Source organism: Rhinolophus sinicus, chromosome 1 (genome assembly GCF_057876585.1).
Source record: "Rhinolophus sinicus isolate RSI-liver-muscle chromosome 1, RSI-T2T, whole genome shotgun sequence".
In the NCBI taxonomy this organism is placed as follows: domain Eukaryota; kingdom Metazoa; phylum Chordata; class Mammalia; order Chiroptera; family Rhinolophidae; genus Rhinolophus; species Rhinolophus sinicus.
This window is the reverse complement of record NC_142501.1, coordinates 177,312,091-177,335,062: the sequence shown is the minus strand read 5'-3', so window position 1 is coordinate 177,335,062 and position 22,972 is coordinate 177,312,091. Positions and strand designations below refer to the sequence as shown.

General features: G+C 33.0%; 1 protein-coding gene across 1 annotated transcript in view; it reads left to right on the top strand.

The window, feature by feature from the left end:
• The window catches only part of STPG2 (sperm tail PG-rich repeat containing 2), a 517,806-nt gene that overhangs the window by 231,736 nt on the left and 263,098 nt on the right, over positions 1-22,972 (top strand). Inside the window, exon 12 of the mRNA XM_088792041.1 lies at positions 5,007-5,122. Within this exon, the coding sequence (XP_088648167.1) occupies positions 5,007-5,122 (116 nt within the window). The remainder of the gene's footprint in view (positions 1-5,006; positions 5,123-22,972) is intronic.

The following is a 22,972-nucleotide window of genomic DNA, read 5'->3' as shown; positions in this document are numbered from 1 at the left end:
TGTTCATTCATCAATAAAAATCACTCATGTGTTACATATTTACATACTATCTACTCAAAATGGTATTAGATGAAAGGTGATCATTTTTCCTTTCAGTTGGTTCCTATAATTCATACAAAAAGTGTGTTATACCTACATTTACAAGACTGGTGAAAATCATTCAAATTTGTACAGTGTAGTTATTTTATCAGTGAGAGTGAAAGTATATTTTATAGGAGCAGGTCAAAGACTTTATTTGAAAGGGCTGTTAATGCACATTTTGATAAATATGTACATAGAGATACACAGATAAACAGACATTGTTGTTTGAAGATATATTTCAGCCAAACCAAATCCATGTGATTTTGTATTTGTATGTCATAAGAGTGACAGCACTACAGCTAAATCAATGCTCGGAACACAAGTTTTAACAGTGGATGATTTAGGTAGGCTCCAATAGATGAAGTTCTCTGTTTAGGTTGAAGTGCATTATAATAGTCCATTGCTTAGGGACTATGTTGGCAATAATTCCTAGACATTCCATAGAGACTTTGAGATATCATCCTTAAATATTTAAGCTTTTCTTAAAATGTATAACATCCATTTTGTTTTTTGGACAGAGAAGTTAGCAGGATGGTAAAACATACATGGAAATTTCGGTTAAAAGTTTATGTATTATTGGGATTCTTTTTCTCATCACATATACACTCAATTTAATAGACTGTGCAGTTCTGTGGTCATAATCTGAAGTGCCATTTAATCAAATCGAGTGTTAGAAGCAGGAGAAAAGCATTAAACCTGAATGTAGCCTTGACATTGATGATAATACTTCTTTGTGTACTAATCTTTTGTCTTTGCTGTTATTTTATTTATAGCGCTGAGGGATAAAATCAGTGTGAAAAAACGTGTTCCATAAATATCTAAACTCTCTAAATGACATTTTAAAGCCATGCAGTCCATTTCAATGAACAATTTCATAGATCCTTTTTAATTTCTAAAGATATGCTCACATATGGATATTTACTTTTCAGTAGTTTTCTGTCACCTTCACATGAAAAAAGGACTGAATATTCATAAGCAAAATTGACTACGTGATTTATAAATTTCAGCTCATTATGAAGACAGACATTTCTTAATCTGAGGCTTTGCAGCTTTATTTATACAAGTAGTTATTTCTGAGTCCACTGTAATGTACCAAAATGAATTTTATTTTAAATTACTCATTGTTCCTGTTCTCTCCCATTTTTGCCCTGTAGCATTGGTTGACATTTCATAGAAAGTGAGTTGGCATAGGGCTGGAAAATATGTAATTATAAGAATCACCTGCTCTTGAATTTCCCATTATATAGTAGTCATGATTCAAGGTGTGTGATTTGGAATGAGAAGTTTTCTTCTTCCATGACCTGTGATTAAAATGTGGCCTTTTGGTAAATAAATAGAAGATAGTTTCTGCATAATCCAGCTGTGAATCAGAGCTGGTGAAGCAATGTAAATCTTTGACCTGTATCATATAAGCAGTAGCATATGTAATTGGAAATATATTTTAAGCTGAAGAGCATTAAACCTTTTTTAAATGCTCTGTATCTTACAGCAGCCTAAGTGCTAAAATGCAGCAAGATGCATATTTTGCTTCACTTGATGCTCCTCAAAGGAATTCCAATAAAAGGAAATGCACTACAACTACATTTGAATATTTTCTTTTTTCTAATGAGTTATAACCACGAATGTAAATATTTATCAGTTGCTGTAGCGTGATGGTAAAGGCAGGGTATAGAGTATATTTCTTCATAATTGAAAATGAAACTTACCGTTACAATAGTATTTAGATAATAGTCTTACCTGTTGCATTAACCTTTATAAATCTTTATGGTTAAAGTTGCAATTTTCATTTAGTTGACTGTGGAATTATGCACCGAATTCCTGATTATAGTTTGTGTTTACTGGATACTGAAGTAACTGGTACATTTGTTTCCCCATGCCTCGTTTAGCTTATGTATTTAAGTTTATTTGTAAAGATATTATGTATGCATATGTACATTATTTTTTTGCACTGTAAATATAGACTATATTATTCCAAAGTCATAAATGCTATTGTTTTATAGTAAGATGGCACTTGCTATAACTCTTTACTTGTCACTTAGTAGATCAAAGCACATTAGCTTTTGTTTTAATCAGTTCGGGCTGCTGTAACAAAAATATCAGACTGGGTGGCTTTAAACAATAGAAATTTGTTTCTCACAGTTTTGGAGTCTGGGAAGTTGATGATCAAGGTGCCCAAGATACTGACCTTTTTGATTCCTAATGAGGGCCCTCTTCCTGGTTTGCAGGTAGATATCTTTCTGTATCCTCACACAGTAGAGAGACAAGAGGGAGGGAGGGAGAAAGAGAGAGAGAGAGAGAGAGAGAGAGAGAGAGAGAGAGAGAGAGGAGAGAGAGAGAGACTCACTCCACCCTTGTGATCTAATTACCTCTAAAGGGACCATCTTCAAATACCATCACATTGGAGATAAGGGTTTGAACATATAAATTTTAGAGGGACACAAACATTCGGTCCATAGCAGCTTCTCATAAGTACTTTACCACCTTGGTTATCTAGCCTGTTTAATTGAATTGGTATTGGAATAACTAAACTAGAGCCACATGTCAGTTTTTACTTTAAATTTTGAAATGTCCTGTGTTAATGAAGCTACAGCATTAAAAATGTGTTATATGAATTTATCTATTATAAAGTATTTTAGATTTTAAAACATCAGTATTCTTCAAAGTAGATGATTTTGGATTATGTGTTCACTAAGGAGACAGAGGCATTGATTTTATATTTGATTAATACCTTTATATTTACTATTTCACTGTTCATGTTCATTGTCAGTATTCTATGCTCAAAGTTGTGTTTCCTCTCCCTACACAGTCTCTTTAATTCCCTCTAATGTAGTTTTATCCAACACCACTCTTCTAAAGTTACATTCTATGTGTTCTACAGTGACCTCACTGCAAGTCCTCTCTTGAAATACTTGATATATGAGGTGTGATCGAAAAATAGGGTGAATGTTTAAATAAAAAAAATTATTACATTAAAGACATATTGCCAATACTCCCCCTCACTTTGCACACACTTATCCCATCATTCTTGCCACTTTCTGAAGCAGTTCTGGAAGTCATCTTTCATGAGTGTCTTTACTTCATCCTCCATTATGACAACGCTTCATGTCACATATCGCTTCTGGTGCAGCAATTTCTGTCAAATAAAAACATTACAGTGTTTCCTCATCCACCTTATTCACCAGATCTGGCACCGTGCAACTTCTGGATCTTCCCCAAAGTGAAAATGACCATAAAAGGTACACTTTTTGAATAAATTCAGGACATCGAGGCAGCCATGATAAGGGAACCAAAGACACTCACAAAAGAGGACTTCCAGAAATGCATCAGAAAGTGGCAAGAATAAGTGATAAGTGTGATAGGATAAGTGTGTTCGAAGCGAGGGGCAGTATTTTCTAGGGGATTAATGGCACTGTGTCTTTTACTGTAATATATTTTTTTTAAATTTAAACAGTCATCATATTTGTTGATCACACCTCATATTAGACCTCTAACACTCTTGAAATACAAAGCTTGGCATGTGATAGCACTAAGTATTGCTAAACTTATAAATGGAGAAAAAAAAAACCTCTTCCTATTTTCTCTCTATTGTGTTGTACTTACCAGATTCTATGCACTAGATTCTTTCCCTTTTTGACTCTTTTCCTCCCTCTCTATATTCAGCCCCCCAAGTTTCAGCCCTCAGTTTTCTCTCTCTGCACTTTCACTTAGAGAAACCTCAACTATTGCCTCTACGTGAATAACTCCATTCTTTTTCTCCAGACCAGCTTTCTCATGAGCTTTAGGTACGTATCTACAGTTGTCCTCTGAATGTTTCCATTTGGATATCCTGCCATCTTTTTAAATATAACCAGTTCAAACACATGTTGTTACTCTCTAATGGTATCTTCCTTCTGTGTTTCCGAATTTCTGTCACCGTATTACCTTTTTCATAGCCACTATTCATTTTTATCTTCTTCCAATCACTATATATACTGTTTGTTGAGTAGCTTGGAAAATATTCTGAATTGTTTTTTCCTTTCCCTTATCAATGTTAGTAAATTCCTTGTTAGTGTGCCTTAAAAAGACTTTCTTCAAGTCATCCCATCCTATAAATTGCTGCTAGACTTTGTTTTTTAAACTATCTCTTTTTTCATGTGTCTCCTTTAGTCTAAAATCTAAGAGCTCTCCACTGATTATGGAACTGGTTTTCAAAAGCTTTTTTTTTTTTTTTTAAAGTACTAGACAACTTTGGTTAAATAAAATATTACATGAGACCCAAGCAAAACAGAAAATCTAGAGTTGTTTTTAGAAAATAATTCAACCCTCGACTTGGGTTTTACTGACACATTGTCCCCTAAGCATTTTTGTTTTGGAATTTTGGGACATTTTAGAATATAATTTGAAATCCATTGACTCTAGTACAAAATCCTTATTTAGGATTAGGCCCTGTTACATTCAACCAATCTGTTTACAACTTCCAAATGTTCCATGTAAATTCCATCTTTGTGCCTTGGCTTCTATCATGTATACTGCCCATAATGCTCTTAAACCATCTTTGTGCTTCTTTAAGTCTTATTCATAGCTCCAAATGAAGTTCAGTCACTACTTCTTCATTGGACATATGAATGAATATTTAGGAAATAAAAGGGTTGAGTATCTTTTTTCCTGATGTATATGTATCTTAAGGGAGTACTGTTTTCTTTCTTTTGGGGGGGGGATTTCTTCTGTATTATATTTAACTATTGGATAAACAAATGTTACTATTTTATGCATATAGTATTTTGAAACGCTGAACTGAATGATTTTAAGCATTTAAAAGGAATGAGTCCAAGATTGTTTGATCCTAAATTTACATGTTAACAGCATAAATCTAACAATAATATCGCTGTGACCAAAATCAGTACTTTAAAATATACTTTATTATTTTTACATCTGTTTTCTTTTAGGGCCTGCAACATACAGTCCTGTTTTACAGAAATCTTGCTCAATACCCTTATTTGTTAAAGAATCAAAGCATTTTCAAGTTCCCAAAGAGATGACTCCTGGTCCAGCAACATATGAGGTTTGTCAATGATGTTTCACTTTTATGAATAACATAAGAATAGAATAATTTCTAGAAAGTACTGAAAATATCTACATTAAAGTCCTTTTCATATTTTTTATTCATATTGCTCCCTAATCAAAATATTTTGTCTAAGGAGCCTTTTTTTGAAGACAGTCTGACTTTTTAAAAATAATTGTTTAACAATTTATTTATAAATAACCTCTACAGCATTAATATATGTAATTTTTCACATCCATGCAACTTTAAGTATTTACTTGTCTATGTATACAAATTGAAATTTCCAAGTATTTATTGAAATCATGAATTTATTAGAGGGCTCTGAAGAAAGCCCTGTGGATCCAATAAAATCAAGTATTCATCTTTTACTTTCTTTTAATAAATGTAGATACTGTAGTTTAGATTCATAATAAATAAGAGTCTCTCTTAAGCTATGGGAATTTCTGATTGTAAGGAGAAATTTTAAATAGACCTGCACAGTTTTAGAAATTATGTTCACAGTAGGTCTTAATTCCCCATTTCATATGAAATAACTCCCCTTCCCTGCCCTACTAGTGAAATATTTTATAGTGGCTGATAGCAATTAATTTGAGTTACTACTCAGTGCAAATCATGATGAATGTTCTTCTTTGGGTTAGTTAATGACAAGTTTATTTTTATTGGATGTATGCTTTTCTACTTAATATGTCATAATCTAAATAATATTTCAGCATTGTCAAAAGCAGACTCATAATATCAGAAAAAAAGAAAAAGAAAATGAATGAGTTATTATTTTACTTGTTGGCTGTGGAGTCCTCCAAAAGACCACTGCTAATGCTTACTGATTAAGCAAAAGTGATTTTATTAGACTTACTTCAGAAAGAAAGACTCTGCTAGACAATCTTAGTGTTTCAGAAGGTAGAAGTCAATGGAGGATATTTATAATGTTTTAGGACTTGGGCTGTATGATGTGATGTAAGGCAAGTCTTGCATATTGGGAACTGGTTGGGATTTGGCAACATTTATGACATGTCTGCTTTGTATTTGTTGGGTACATGAGGAAGGGTCTTGAAGCAAGTATTGAACAGTAAGCTATTAAGTCTTGATAAATTAGATATTGTAGCTTTTTATAGTCTGATCATATTAAATCTTTAGATGAATGCTTTCCCCCCTCCTTTTCAAAACAGATTATAATGGTGTCCACAAAAATAAATGCCAGTAAATCTAATGTTAATCTTTTTCATTGTGATGCATTTGTCATAGAAGATGTAGCCACCAGTCCTTCTAGTATTTAAAGATGCTCTTCTTTTTTCTTTCATTAAGATTTTTAAAATTATATTTATACTTCCTCATAGTCATTGAGTGTGGAAAATTATTTTCCATGTCAAGAGAAAACAATTTTTGGATTTAATAATGATGTTTATTAAAGTATTGCCTACAATTTCAAACTAATATATAGCCTATGTATACTGCACTACCAGGTAACTTTTCTATTGAGAACTGAGTGTCATTTTTTTGGTCTTCCCAATATCATTTGTTTCCTTTAACAATTGAAAACTTTTTTTGGACAAATAATTGTCTTTCATAATTTTCCTTCTTTAAGGAAAGGCTACTTTTAAGCTGATAGGCTGATAAAATTCTAGGTCCCTTTATTATATGAGTAACTTGCTCTTAATTTTTATTTAATGTTGTTCTTTCTCTGTCAAGTTTAATGTTAAGTTGGTGACTCTTAAAAATATGTTTGCCTTAAACATTTTACATTTTTGTTTCAGAAAAGATGATTCTAGAAATTTATAACATTGGTTTAAGACTGTAATATTGGTTTTTTATTTGAAAAGTACTTAAATGTATAAGTATATGACATCTAGATGGTTATAAGTTTTTTAGTGTTTCATGCCCACACTGGATATCAAGTTGTCCAGTGCTGGTGGTCTTTACAATAATATTTATAATAACTATGTCTCTCTAAAGTTACACACCTATATTTGTAAAATCTGCTTGTCATTTTCATTCTTTTATGAACTCTGTCTTGAGTTTCATAGGCAGCATTAGTTTTCTCTTTTTTTTTGTCAGAGTTGCCATTGGAATATTATCTTTACTTTGCCCATTATATTTTAATTACAAGCTAATCTGTTTGTCTTTTTTGCTTCTTCTAGTTGTTGCTATTTATTGATTCAGTATCATGAACCCTTTTAAATATCTAATGAAAGCTAGAGGCTGTTTAATTTGTGGGGAAAAGCAAGTATATTTATAACAAAAAAACTGTGAATACAATTTTAGAAGGTTTATTAATCCACAAAAGCTCAATTATGGTTCTAATCAAGAACTCCCAATAGATTCTGAGCTCTATGAGGGCAATGGCGTATTTAATTTTATATGATTAGGGTTTCAACCATAGAATCTGGCACATGGTAGTATATCAATAATTGTTTACTGTATAAATTAACAAAATGGATAATCCTAGGATTTTCTTCCTAGTATTAAATCACTAATCTTTATCTAGAAATAAAGATTTATTTATGGACTTAGTTCTCAGTGAAAAGAATATGTATATGTTCTTTTAAAATAGCAGTAGGTTTTATTGATTGATTCACATTCTCTTGTTAAGGAAGTGTCTGAGCAAAATCATGTATTTTTAAGTATTAGACAAGGCTCTGCATTATTTCCTGAAATTTAAAATTGACAATTATTATATGAGAATATTTTTTTTAAATGGATAAAGGAAACTTTGATGAATTTAACTTTAAAATAATCCTTCATTTAAATATTATATAAAACTTTAAATACACTTCTCTAATAAAGCAAATTCTACTGAAATTGATTAAAATTAAATAATACAAGTTTATTTTTAATATGTTTTTCTACTTTATGGAGAGGTTGACATATGACATGTATAAACTTAAGGCGTGCAATGTGATGATTTTGTGCACATATAGGTTGTGAAATGATTACCCGCAGGGGTCTGTGGTGGCTGTATGGGACATTGGCCTCATCAGTACGGAATTGTTCCTGCAATTGTTCCTGCTGCATGTCTGCTAATAATAGCCTCTGATTTTCTTCCTCGTTTTTAGCCAGCTCTATACATCTCAGCTTTGCCAGTCTGGGTAGGGTGAAACCAGAATGGGACCTTCCGGAAGTCTCTGAGAGGCTGGAGAAGCTAATGTTACCCCACTCTTCCTTTTCTGGCACGTGGGGCTCTTTCTAGCTGGAAAGTTCCTTTTGGGCCCTAAGCAATGTCATTTGGGGGATAGGATGGTACAAGCAAAATTGTTCTCTTCGTTTTCCTCTTGTGCAATTATTCTCAGTTTTTTGTTGTTGTTCCACTGTGTTGCTAAACTTCCTAAGTAGACTCTAGAGATGTCGCAGAAGTGTTTTGTTCATGGATCACTGTCAAATCATTGATCTTTGTTGGGGGACAGGGAAGCTGCTTTTTCCCACTTTACCATTTTTTTTTTCCTCCAAAATATCAGCAGCTTTTTTTCTTCCAGCACTTCGAATATATCATCCCACTCCCTTCTGGACTGAAAGGTTTCTTTTCTGCTGGAAAATCCACTGATAGTTTTGTAAGGTTCCCTGTAAATGACAAGTCACTTTTCTCTCGCTGCTTTCAAAATTGGCTTTGTGTTTGACTTTTTTTTTTAATACTTTTAAAATTTTTTATTGGGGAATATTGGGGAACAGTGTTTTTTTTCCAGGGCCCATTGGCTCTGTGTCAATTTGTTGTTTTTTTGTTTGTTTTCAATGTATTTGTGGAGGGCACAGATCACTGGCCCATGTGGGAATCTAACTTGTGATTTTGGTGTTATGAGCACTGCGCTCTAACCACTGAGCCAACTGGCTGCCCTGTGTTTGACTTTTGATAATTTGATTATAATGTGTCTTGGTGTGTATTTATTTTTATTTTTATTATTCATCTTTTTTGAGATCTTTTGGTCTTCCTGAATCTGATTTCCATTTTCCACCCCAGATTTGGGACATTTTAGACAATATTTCTTTGAATAACTTTTCTGGTCCTCTGTCGTCCTCTTCTGGAACTCCCATAATGCCCATGTGGTCCAGTTGAAGGTGTTTCATAAATCCCATTAGCTTTCTTTGCTCTTTGTAATTCTTTTTTTCTCTGCTCCTCTGACTGAATAATTTCTAGTGACCTACCTGTAAGTGTATATTCCTGTCTTCTGCTTATTCTAAAACTGAAATATTCTACTGAATTTTTCAGTTCAATTGTTATATTCTTCAACTGACTGATTTGGTATATATATATATATATATATATATATATATATATATATATATATATAAACTCTCAGTTTAAATTCTCACTTTGTTCATTCATTGTTCTTCTGACCTTGATGAACATATTTATGATGATTATTTTGAATACTGTAACATGTAAATCATATACCTCCATTTCCTTAGGGTCAGTTTCTGGAGATTTAGCTTGTTTTTTTGCTTGGAACACATTTCTCTATTTCTTCATTTTCTTTGACTCTCTGAGTTGGTGTCTGCACATTAAACAAAATAGCCACCTCTCTCAGTCATCACTGGCCTTGCACAGGAGAAGGCCTTCACCAATAAGCTCTACCAGAGATTCTGGAGACCTGTCAAACCTGCTACTCCAACCCACCTTTTTTGCTCTTAGTGGCCTCCAGGAATCTAGAGTATGCTACATGCTGTCAGTGCTCAAAAATAAGTGAGACGAATTCCCAGTTACTTAGGCAGCTTCCGGAGAAGTTAAATCAGTAGAAACTCTGTCTAGCTCTTTCCCTCCCTGGGGATAAGTTGGGATTTGAGGTTTTTTTAGCCTGTCCACTCTGCATTGAGCTGTGATCAAGGGGTCTGGCAATTAGCTGTGTACTAGATTAAATGCCATTGTTTTACTCACTAGATCCCAGGCAACTAGAGTATGCCAGGTCCCATTAGCACTCCAAGACAGGCAAGACAGTAGCCAGTTCTTTGGTTATCTTCCAGAAAAGTTGGAGCATTACATGTGTGGTACATCTCATTCCTTCCTGGGATAGAAGGTAGGAGCTGGGGTTCATTACCTGCTCATTTTGTGCTGAGCTAGAGGCGGAGCTGTGGTAAGTTAGTTCTAACACATTAGAATTCTCGCATTAGTTCTAACCACTTAATCCCCAGGGCGTTAGCATATGAAAGGGCCCTTTCAGCTCTCTGAGACAGGTGAGACAGAAGCCAGTCTCTCAGGGAGCACACAAAAAAGTTGGGACCTAAATGTGTGATATAACTCCTTCACTTCTCAGGGAGAAGTTGGGAGCTGGGGGTTTTCCTCCTGATTGTATGGTACTATGCCATGGAGGGGGATATAGCCTGAAGCTCTCTCCACTTTTCATATCAGTTTTTTCTTTCCCTTATCAGTTTTGATACGGCTTGTCTCACAGTCACCAAATGTGCAGGAACCTCTCAACTAGTTTCTGGATTTCTCACAAAGGGAATTGATCTATGTGTTGCTGTGGAATTGGTGTATCTATGGGGGAAAGGAAAGTCCAGGGCTTCCCATTCTGCAGTCTTCCTCCGACTCACATCCCTATTCTCTCTTAATCTGACACAAGGATCTTCCCCGAACTACTTCACAAAAATGGCTAGCCAGTGACTTTGATAAATTTACTGCTGAGTCAAGTGATTAATCTTGTGATGAATCTCCTCATCTTATTTGTCCTAACAACATCATTTAATACAGTGGATGCTTCCTTCTTGGAAACATTTTCACTGCCTCCTACTGGGCTTTCCTATCATTTTCTCTGCTTATCTTCCTACCTCACTGGCTACTCTTTCACAGTCTTGTTTGTTGGCCTGTATTCTCTTGACTTATAAATGTAGGAGTTGCATTTTTAGATATTATCTCTCTCATTACTTTGGTGATCTCACCCAGTCCTCATTGCTTTAAATACTGATAACTCTCTACATCTAAATAGTAACAATTCTCAAATTTATATTCCTAGTCCAGAATACTCTCCTGAACTCCAGATCTATCTATGAAACTCTCTAGTCATTACCTCCTCTTGGATGGTACATCCCAGACATTCTCTATTCATCGTCTTCCTCTTTCTTCGGAACACAATCTTAATTGCTCAGGCCAGGAACCTTAGAGTGTTCTTTATTTCTTCTCTTTAATTCACAACACATAGCCCATTTATTCACAGGGATATCTTGTTAGGTCCCCTTATGATATGTGTCAATAATTCGATGACCGTTACCACTATGGACCAATGTACCATCACATCTAGCTTTGACTATTACAATAGCTTCTACTTTGGAAATATTGTCAGAATCTGATCATTTCTCACTATCTCATTATTATCACTTTCTTTTTAAGACACATTCTCTCTTGGATTATTTCAATAACCTCCTATTTATTCTTGATGTTTCTATGCTACTTCAAGCTAATTTTTCAATACAGCAGCCGGAATGAAATGGTTAAAATGTAAAACAGATCCTATCCTTTGCTAAAAAACAAAAAACAAACAAAAAATGAAAATCAAAACAAAACAAAACTCCATTGTTTCCCATTTTTCTAAGAATAAACATTAAGTCATTGTAACAGTCGACTAGGCCCCATATAATACTCTAACCAACTCTTTCTTCTCTGCACTTGTTTTCTACCACATAGCCTGTATTTTGCTTCATTTAGCCACACTGGTCTCCTGTGCAAGCTTGCGTGGCACATTCCTACCTCACAGATGCTACCTTAGTTGTTTCTAGTGCCGTGAATACTTATCCCCCAATACCTGCATGTCTTAATCCTATATCTTCTGCAAGTTCTTCATGAGGACTTTTTTTTTTTTTTTTTTTTTTTTTGGCTTTTCTCACTGATTTTCACTTATTAGAACAGTATGTAGTAATAGTAGGGATTCAATAAATATTTGTTTGATTTTTAATTGATTTTAACTTTTTTCCATGCCATATTACTAGTTAGATATTTTATAAACTTAATTCTAGTCTTTATCACCAGCCACAAAATTGTAATTTCTACTCTTGCTTGTTTCTTTAAGACATTTTAAAGAGCAGTTTTAGATTTACAGCAAAATTGTGAAGGAAGTACAGAGATTTCCCACATACCCCATATATGCATAGTCTTCCTCATTGTCCCCATCACTCATCAGGATGGTACATTTTTTACTAAGGATGAACCTACATGACACATTTTAAGCACCCAAAGTCCACAGTTTATTTCAGGGTTCATTCTAAGTGTTCTACATTCTACGGGTTTGGGCGAATGTATAATAACATATATTCACCCTTACAATATCATACAAAGTATTTTCACTGCCTTAAAAATCCCGATGCTCTGCTTATTCATCTTCCTACCCATTGGCAACTACTGATCATTTTATTGTCTCCATAGTTTTGCCTTTTCCATAATATCATACAATTAGATTCATACACCCTTTTCAGATTGACTTCTTTTACTTAGTAATATACTTTTAAGGTTCTACTCTTGCTTTTTAGAGTTTAGCTGTCTTTTAATTATTAATGTAATGAAAGAACATATCTCTGCGTTTCTAAAAAAAATGTATAAGCACATTGAAAAGGAGATTTAGGGTTTTGCCATTTGAGTTTCATAATCAGAAATTCAGATGGAGGATACACAATTTAGAGAAAAAATATCACCAAATCATCTTTTCTTTCTTTGATTTTATTACTTGACAAAATATGTGTTAGATATGAATTGTTAGTCTCAGATGAGCTCAAATTGGCTTGATATTAGTATATTTTTGTCTCAGATGCTGAAAAATTAGGCTTTTATTATCATCAGAGATTTCTGAAGTTTGGGGGTGCCTTTTTGTGTGAAGTTTATAGATCTTATAGAAGAAGTTGACAAGATTGCTTTAAGAACTGCTATTCAGAATATTTTTTAATATAGAAAATTGCCTATAGACAATTTTGACAGTAAGTAAAATGGAATAAGGTGGTACACGATCAGAGCTATTGAAAACAAATTCTGTAGGGCATTAAAGTGTCCGTATTTGTTCCAAAGGGCCACTTACAAGAAATGAAAGGATGCCAAGTATATGTGTCTAGACGTCCACTATCAGCTTCAACTGGAATAGCTTGTTGGGAAAGTATCCTGAGGTGTAATGGAACTGACCTCTAATGGAGGATGGGGCTTAGAGAAGGAAGAAAGAGGCTGACAACTCCAGAATTAAACTAAGGGTCTATTAAGGAAACTTATGGACAGACGCAGTCTTGGGCGGCAGCTAGATGGTGCATCTCCTCACCCGAAAGGGGATAGGGACTTGATACAGCTAGTCTCCAGAATACAGGTGGCTTGTAGCCACGTGACATGTGCTTGTTAAGAGCTGTACATTCCAAAGCAGTAAACAACTTAATGATCTACTTATCTGTGTAAGAACATTGCTTTCAGTTGATATGGGCCCACCCTTCCTGGGGAGAACCAATGGTCACTGAGAGCAACTTGTTTCTTAAGGTGGCATCAGTTATCTAAAGCACCAGAAACTGTTTTGTCTAACATGGCTCTATTTTGTGTGCTTTACTATATTATACATTTGCATAAAAATACCTTAGAGAAAGAGTTCTACTGCATAAAGTTAAAAAGAAAAATGTAAAGCCACACTTGTAGAGAAAAGGTAGGTTTCTCAATTAAGAGAAAACTTAGTATAAATGTCATTTCAAGCATTTAATAACTCAGATATAAGGTTAAAAATCTACTACAAGTATAGTACAAAACAAGGACAAAAAAAAAAAGCGTTTATTGGATCCAAACAGTTGGATCCATAAATTATAGTTATTGTTACTATTACTTTTATTTCATAACTATATTCATATTTTTCTAGTTCATAAATATGAACCCAATCTGGTCTAGGCTCTGAGAATAAAAAAATTTAAAAAATCTGTTCTCAAATATATAGCAATCTGGTAAAAATATATAAATATTTTACTTCTAATAAAATAATTATTGTATTGGGAATAGGTGAAAGGTATCAAGGTACATGTGGTCAGAAATTCCTAAGTCAGTCAAATGCAGTGAAAGAATCCTCAGAAAGCATTTTATAGGAAATAAGAGATTAATGAGATTTTGCTATTTGGACAAGCCAAGGGAGCACATAGTGGGCAAAAAGAACCATAAATGCAAACTCCAGGAGGCACTATAGAATAAAATATCCTTGGGAAACTGTTATTAAATCAGTATTGCAAAAAATATGTAATAGATGGTATGACATGAGACATGTAGACAATATTAGATCATAAGTGTGTTAAACAATATGCAGAGTTTTTGTTTTCTCCTCTAAACTACAGGTAGACACTAAAGATTTCTGAGTAGAGGTTATATACTTATATAAATTAAGCAAACCCTGTTTTTAAATTTTTAAATATTGTTTTCACCTATTTGGATAAATTGCTAATAAAAATGATAAGGTTGATTTAAATTATCTATAGTTTTCTTGGATGAAAGTTAGTTCTTAAGTTCATTTCCAAATGTTCACAGTCTTTGCAGAAAATATTTGGTTGTAGCTATAAAAAATTTATTTTGAAATATGACTTAAACTTCTGTTTTTAAAAGTTCAGTTTTATACCTTAGTTTTCAAGTTTGTGGGATAGTATTTCAAATCCTTTGGAAATGTGATTTAAACTTTTCTTTTAGAAATCAGTTTTGCACTTCAATTGTAAAGGTCATGGCATGTTACTTAAAACCCCAAAGTGAACGCTTAAAAGCTACCTGTCATTTGCCATTCCCAAAAAAAGGTCTTTGACTCTCCATGGACCACAAGCGGCGTTTAATTTCCCCTGCTTCATTTCTGCTTATAGAGCTCTGCATAATCCTCTGAACTTCCTCAGTTACTAAGCTTTGGAAGACCGTTAAGGTCTGTCCTGGCAATTCTATTTTATCCTATTGTATTAGGCCTTGAAATGCCTATCAGAGGTAGGCTCTGCTGTATGATATGCTGAGAGGATTCCAGATTAATCATGTTGCTGGATATTATGTTGGACTAGCAATGACTCTCTGGATCTTAAATACTCGTTTCAATTTAGAAAGATTGCTGGGTGATTGTATATTATGGATCATTCTCATGATGTCCATAAATTCTTTAAAAGAAGCAAAATATTGTGTGCTCATACATTTGTGTATTTTTCTGTGGATAGTTTTCATAATACACTCAAAGGGAACTGTACCCCCTCCCCAAATAAAAGTTTAAGGATCACTGCTTTTTACCCAAAGAATACCTTTAGATACTAATAATTCAGAGAAAGAGCAGAGAATTACAATTTCTACCACACGTGAGGCAGTGTGGTAGAGGAAGGAAAACAAGGAAAAAACAAAAAAACCCAGCTCTACCCATGGTAATTGCCATAACTGCAAACTTTTTTATGTACTAATCTATTACTTTCCTATATATGTATAATTAAACACAGAACTTATTTATGGAATTACCTATCAAAAATATTTTTTTAACTGGGATAGTTACACCTGATATTTTACACAGTGGAGTACTATAGTAAAAAAATGGGTGAAATATATGACTTTTACAATGGTGTTGGGTGATAACTTGAATGTAATAATATCAAAATAGGGAGAGTGGAAAGGAACCAGGTTCATGTCTATTTAACCTATTTTTAACTTGAAATAGTGTTGTTTTAATGGGTTACATTGAAATATATTAATTTATGTGTGTTTCAATATGCTAAAAACTTACCTGAGCCATGCCATGACTATTTTTATTACTAAAAGGTGTTTTTGCCTAAGACATAATTTAAGTTTGTGCTATGAAGGCAAGAAAGATCTTATGAAAGATCTAGTATTAATAAATGAAAATTATGTTTTTCTACTTTATTGTTCTGATTGCAATTTAGAAGTTTCATTATTTGTTCAAAGAAGTATTTTAACTTTTTGATAAATAATCATGTTTATAACCAAAGAATGAATATTTTATAAAGCTTCCAAATTCTTATCTCTGGTTATCAGAATAACTCTTTTTAAAAAAATATATTCTCCTAAAATATAAACTTTCGTTTACCATGCCATAGCATATGTTTATAAATTGAGGTTTGTGGATTAGAATCATTAGAGAAATATCAGTAATAATAAAGGTACTAAGGAAAATAGGCTTTGCTTCGAATTCCCCAGTAAAATTGTTAGAAATATAAACTATTTTATCCTCCAAGAAAGTCAGAGATGAGTCTGTTGTTCTCACTGGCTGTCAAAAACATTTACTGACAAATGCCAAAATGTAGCCCCTCTGGCCCTCTTTTTCCCGATACCACCTAGTTCCAAGGATGATGTCTCTCAGGGTTCAGTGTCTCCTTTCCTTCGCCTTCACTGCAGTAATTGCATTCTGACGGGATATTGGCACTCAGTGCAGTAATGTTTCATCTTCAGTGATGCTGTCATTGATGTTTACTTAGTCATTCCTGAGGCAATTGATACTGACCTATTTATGTTTATGTTCAATAGTTGTATTTTTGAGGAAGAGGGGTATAGCTACAAAAGAATATATCCTTTCATTCACAGTTTTTCAGAATCCCAAGTTATGTTATTTGCCGTGATCTTTCGTTTTTCCCCATAGCACCTTTTTTTCTTGGCTCTAGAAGCAGTTGGAAGAAAGCACTATTAACATGAACATATAAATTAATAGCCACATGTATAAGCTAATGCCATCAGGGATGCCTAAGCAAGCTAGGGTACCCTGAACTCTCTCTGCCTTCAGAGTGAGTTCTCTGCTCATCAGGTATTTTATATAGAGAGATATTAAGCGATTGGTTTCTTCAACATTGGTTAACAATGTTAGACTTTGGAGAAGACCATCCGTATCACTTTGTATAATCATTACACATCAGAAATGGTCCTTGATTTTTCTATAAATAGGACTACCTATTGATTTGCCCAAATAGATTCATATTTTTACCCTGAAGATTAGAATAGGCCACCTTCTTGCTTTTTCCTGTATCAATCATCTTATCTTTTAAGATAGTTCATTTTATGTACTGAAAAACATTAGTTTCTTCATAATTGACTCTGATATGGTAGCTCAAACCTAATTATCATGAGTCTGAAATATATGGTGAGTAGCTGTTGTCAGTAAAATATAAACATATCAATTACTCTAATTTACTGGCAAAGAAGGTGATGTTATTCACCTTGTAAAGTGTTAATTTTGTATTTGTAAATGTTGGAAATTATATTTAAAAAGTCCTGGCCTAGAAAAAGTGCTGTTGCTTCAGTGACTGCTTTATTGAGTTAAATATCCTTGAAGTGTAAAATTAGTTTTAAGCCCCCTCAAATACTAAAATATTAGTGAGGACTTTAGAGAAAATATTTCAAATATAAGTCAAAAAAATAATCCTTAGAGGTATTTTATAAAATTATGGACAGAGAAAATATACATGGTTTTGGAGTCTTCCCTCCTTGTGAAATTTTAAGGTGTCAAAGTTGACAATCTGAATTCTCTTTTTCACTTTTCATGAAAACTGAAGAATTCCCAATTAAGACTTCCTTTTGAGGGACCTGTGTCTTAAATGGAATTAAATGATTAAAGTTTATTTTGTTGACTATTATGAATGCTAGTGTTCCAAACATTTCTACAATTAAATTATGCTATCATGCAATGTCTGTTACTGTGCCTGCTTGTTATTTTATTTTCATTTTCTGTTCCAAAAAAGATAAAAATCTTTTAAACTTTTCTAACAAATGCACCATTTAATATTCATATAAACTACTTCCCTATTTGAAAATTACTAATTGTTTTTGTATGTAAAATAGCAAGTATGGCAACTACCATCTATTACTGCAACAATTTTCCCCTTGTAATAATAAACATTTACATTTCAGAGAGAGGAAGAGAGAGAGAAGTAAATCTCCTAAATGTACTTTTTCATATATTGATATAATGGCCATTTTAAAAAAACACCTTTTTCTATGTGTGACACATGCTGCTTTACATTTGGTCAAAATATTTGTCAGTTTCTTGATGATAGGAAGAAAAATGGGAATATAGCTTTTTATGAATGCAAAGAGTTTCGTGTTATTTATTGTAAATCCTCAGATGCTTTGCAATCAATCTTGTATCATTTACTTTGTGATGGCCAAAAGGTTGACTAGAAAAGTAAAACCAACATCAGACAGCATATTCAGTTGCATGTGAAAGCTATTTATTTAGCTTATTTGAGAGTATAGTGCTCAGTGCTGCAAAAACAAGCAGCCAAGCTTTCAAGTTATGTTTTGTTTCTATAGAAGTAGAGGAATCAATAGCATTGATGATTTATTTTTTACCAATACCTAAAAATAATACATATACACGTCTTTCTGATCTCAGTCCAGAGTGAAAGAAAGATCTTAGATTACATTTTCTGTTGTATAAGGATAATGATAAGAGTTAATGATTATTTATTGAATTAGTAAATGTGATGCTAGTTTATTCTTAATATTAAAGCCTTGTTTTCTTCACTATTCTATAAGAATATTACTACCTTCATTTCTGTATGTTCAATAATTTTAATTGATTGCTGAGAGATTAGAGACATTTGTGACCTTCATTTTTAAATAATCTGATACCTATTAGATATAAACAAGATCTTCTGTTGTCTTATTAAAAACCTTATATCATTGTCATTTTCAAGAAACTCTGAATTGGTTTATTATTAGAAATCTAGCATTTTTTTATTTATATGTTTATTTTTTAATGTACACTTGCCTTAATCGAACTTAATTACTCCTATATTTAAAATCTTAATAAATATGTATAATTCTAAATATTTTCTATAATCTACTTAATAATTTGGTACAAATAGCAGATAAATGATTTTGAAAATGCTTAATGTCAATATTTTGCCTAAGCTAACTAGATATTTATTAAAGATTTTCCTCATTTGGGTTTTAAATGAATATTTGCACAAGATTGCTAAGTTGAACAACTAATGGTTATGTACATATCATGTAAAGTTTGCTTATAGGTCATAAAATTTCATATTTGAAGGATACTGAAACGTTACCTAATTCAATTCTTAATATGCTGTCTAATTTTATTCTGTCATTGAACAAATACAGCACGCAAAGAATTATGCTTGAAACTGTGAAGGATACATAAGTAGATTAGTCTGTAGCTGTTGATAGCTGAATTCAGGGATAAAAAATACAAGTGTGTAATTAAAAAGAGAGTGGTTTAGTAAGAAAATAATTTCAGAACATATATCAAATTTTTTTACATGTGATATGCATGTTATAATGTATTCAAAAGATCCCTTTTTGATCTTGACTTTGTCACTACTAATTTTTAAGAAGCCAACTCATCCCTAAATCCCTCACCCACTCCACACACGAAAGTGGAAAGACAAGGCTGGGAACGTTAAGATTCTATTCTATTCATATACTTTCATTATCCCTCCTTCTTCTGAAGTTAAATGTGAAAGCATATTGAAATGTTAAGTATGTAATTTGAGAGAAAATGAAAATTTACGTTTGGAAAATTAAGCATGTGAAATAATGTTAAAGAAAATATAAATATCAATTTATAAAACTAAGAGTATAATGCATTTATCACTCTGACATATTTCGTCCAGTGGGGAAAAAAGATTCTTAGCTGACTAAAAAAATGATTTAATATCATATTTAAAAATCATCCGTAAAATAAAAATATTATTTGCCAGCCAATAAATTTAGTATCAAAATTGAAAGGGGAGACATGATGTACAAAAAAAGGGGAGGGAGTAAGTGAATAAATATTCACTGCAGATTGAGACGACCAGTCTTCTCCCAGCTTACTTCTAGAAGAATGGCATCCAGGAGTTTAACTTTTAGGCAGGAGAATGGATGATTCTTTTCTGAATAACAGATCAATGCTGAAGAAAAAGCAAAAACAAAAGTATCTTGAAGGTATTCACATCAAGGTTTTGTTAATGAAACAGCTGAGCCACATCATCCTTGACACAAGTTCAGTTGACAAGCCCCAGCTATGCCCAAAGAACTTCTAACCAACTTTTAGTGGCCTCAGGAGTGAGGCAAAAATATGAATGGGCCACAAAGATCAGTGACATTTACATCCAATGCGTTTGATATGAGAAAGGCAAAAAAAAAAAGAAAAAAATGGAGAGAAAGAAAAGGAAGAGAACACTTTGAGGAAACATAGGTCTTGCAAGGAGAAGAAAACCTTTAATAATCCAACATTCATAGTTTTCAGATTTCCATGATATGAGCGCACTCAGTGTACTTTTATTTGTTAAGGAATGCTTATGAGGACTGAGTGTTGTTACCTGAAAGAAATAACATGCTTTTTTTCATTCTTCCCATCCAACAATCCTCAGTGTCTGACCTCATCTACAATTCAGGTTGAACCATATAAAATTACAAATTTTGTAGGTCAGCAGTGGTTAAATATTGACACTTTAATATAGTTTGACCGAATACTATTCTTTGTTATGTATGTTATACACTCTCACCCAGATCATTCTCCTTGCGTTTTTTAAAAAATAGATTTATTTTTTTTTAGAGCAGGTTAAGGTTACAGAAAAATTGTGCTGAAATACAGACTTCCCAGACACTCTCCCCTTGCACATACAGAGTTTCTGCCATCATTTAACATCTTGCATGTGTGGTATATTTGTTGTAACTGATGAACCAATATTGATGCATTATTATTAACTAAAGCCCATAGTTTATATCACTCTTTGCATTGCACAGTTCTGTGGGTTTTTACAAATTCATAATGTCCTGTATTCACTGTTATGGTATCATACAGAATAGTTTTACTACCTTAAAAAAGCCCTGTGCTCCACCTGTTTGTCCTTCCCTTTCTTCCTCTGATTTCCTGGAAATTACTGACCTTTTTGCTGTCTCTATAGTTTTGCCTTTTCAAGAATGTCATGTAGTTGGAGTTACAGTGTGTAGCTTTTCGGACTACACACTGTAACTCCAACTACATGACATTTTCAAGTCTAGTTTCTTTCACTTTATAATACGCATATAAGAGTCCTCTATTACTTTTCATAGCTCATTTGTTTTTAATCACTGTATAATACTCCATCTCCATTGTATAGCTGTTCCATAGTTTATCCAGTCACCTATTGAATAAAGGACATCTTGTTTACTTCTTTTGGCATGTATGAATCAAACTGCTCTCAACATTTGTATGTAGATTTTTGTGTGGACATAAGATTTCAACTCATTTGGGTAAATGGAAGTGAGATTTCCTGGCTCGTTAGATAAGACAGTATTTAGCTTTTTAAGAAACTGGGAGACTGACTTCTAAAGTGGCTGTACCATTTTTTTGTTTTGTTTTGTTTCCACCATCAGTGAATGAATTGCCAGCATTATGTGTTATCAGTGTTTTACATTTAAGCCACTCTAATAGTTGTGTAGCGGTATTCCATTGTTTTAGTTTGCAGTTCCCTGATGACATGATTTTGAGCATCTTTTCACCTGGATATTTTCCATCTGTATCTCTTCTTTGGTGATGTGATTATTCAGCTCTTTTGTCCATTTTATAATTTTTAAAAAGTTGAGTTTCTTTACATATCTTGGATACAAGTCCTTTATTAGATAATGTGTTTTGCAAATATTTTTTTTCCCTGGTTTATGGCTTGTTTTTTTTTTTCATTCTTCTAAGAGTATCTTTCATAGAGCCTAAGTTTTTAATTGTTATTAAGTCCAATTTATCATTTTTTTCACATGGACTGTGCTGTTGGTATCTAAAATTTTTGCCAAATGCAGGGTCACCAAGATTTTTCTCCTATATTATCTTCTAGAAGTTTTATAGTTTTATGTTTTACATTGACATCTATGATCCATTTTGAGTTAGTTTTCGTAAAAGGTGTAAGGAGTCCATCTAGATTTATTGTTTTCATTTTTTTACACGTGGATGTCTACTTGTTCCAGCATTATTTGTTGAAAAGGCTATCATTTCTCTGTTGAATTGCCTTTGCTCCTTTACCAAAGATCAACAGACTTTATTTGTATGGGTCCATTTTTGGGCTCTCTGTTATGCTCCATTGATCTATTAGTTATTTTGTCAATATCACATTGTCTTGATAGCTCTAGCATTATAGTTAGTCTTAAAATCTGGTAGCTTAAGTCTTCTGACTTTGTTTTTCTTCAGTATTGTCTGGGCTATTCTGGGTCTTTCACCTTTCCATAGAAACTTTAGGATTCAGTTTTGCAATATCCACAAAATAACTTTCTGGGATTTTGATTGCAAATGCATTCAATCTATAGATCATTTTGGAATATTTAACATCTTAGTAATATTGTCTTTCTAAGCGTTAACTTGAAATACTTCTCCATCTATTATTATCAGCTTTGATTTCTTTCATCAAAATTTTGCAGTTTCCTTGTATAGACCTTATACATATTTGTTAGATTTATAGCTAAGTATTTTACATTTTGGGGTGCTGATATAAATAGTATTGTTTTTAATTTCCAATTCAATTATTCACTGCTCAGATATAAGAAAGCAATTGATTTTTTATTTAAATTTTGTGTCTTGCAAACTTGCGATATAATTGCTTATTAGTTTCAGAAGATTTTTGTTGATTCTTTGGGATTTTATGTATAAGTAATCATATGTGTTCCAACAAAGACAATTGTATTTCCTCTTCCCCAATCAGTATTCCTTTACTTAATTTTTTTTCTTTTTTTTTTCTTTTTATTGCATTAGCTAGGACTTCCAGTTCAGCACGGAATAAGAAGGGTGGTGAGCAGAAATATCCGTCTCCTGTTCTGATATTAGGGAAAAAGCTAGTTTCCCACCATTAAGTATGATGTTAGCTGTAGGTTTTTTGTAGATGTTCTTTATCAATGAGGATTTTCCTATTTGTTTCTAGTATGCTGAGAGTTTTATCATAAATGGATATTTGATTTTGTCGAATGCTTTTCCTGCATCTATTAACATGAACATATGATTTTTCTTC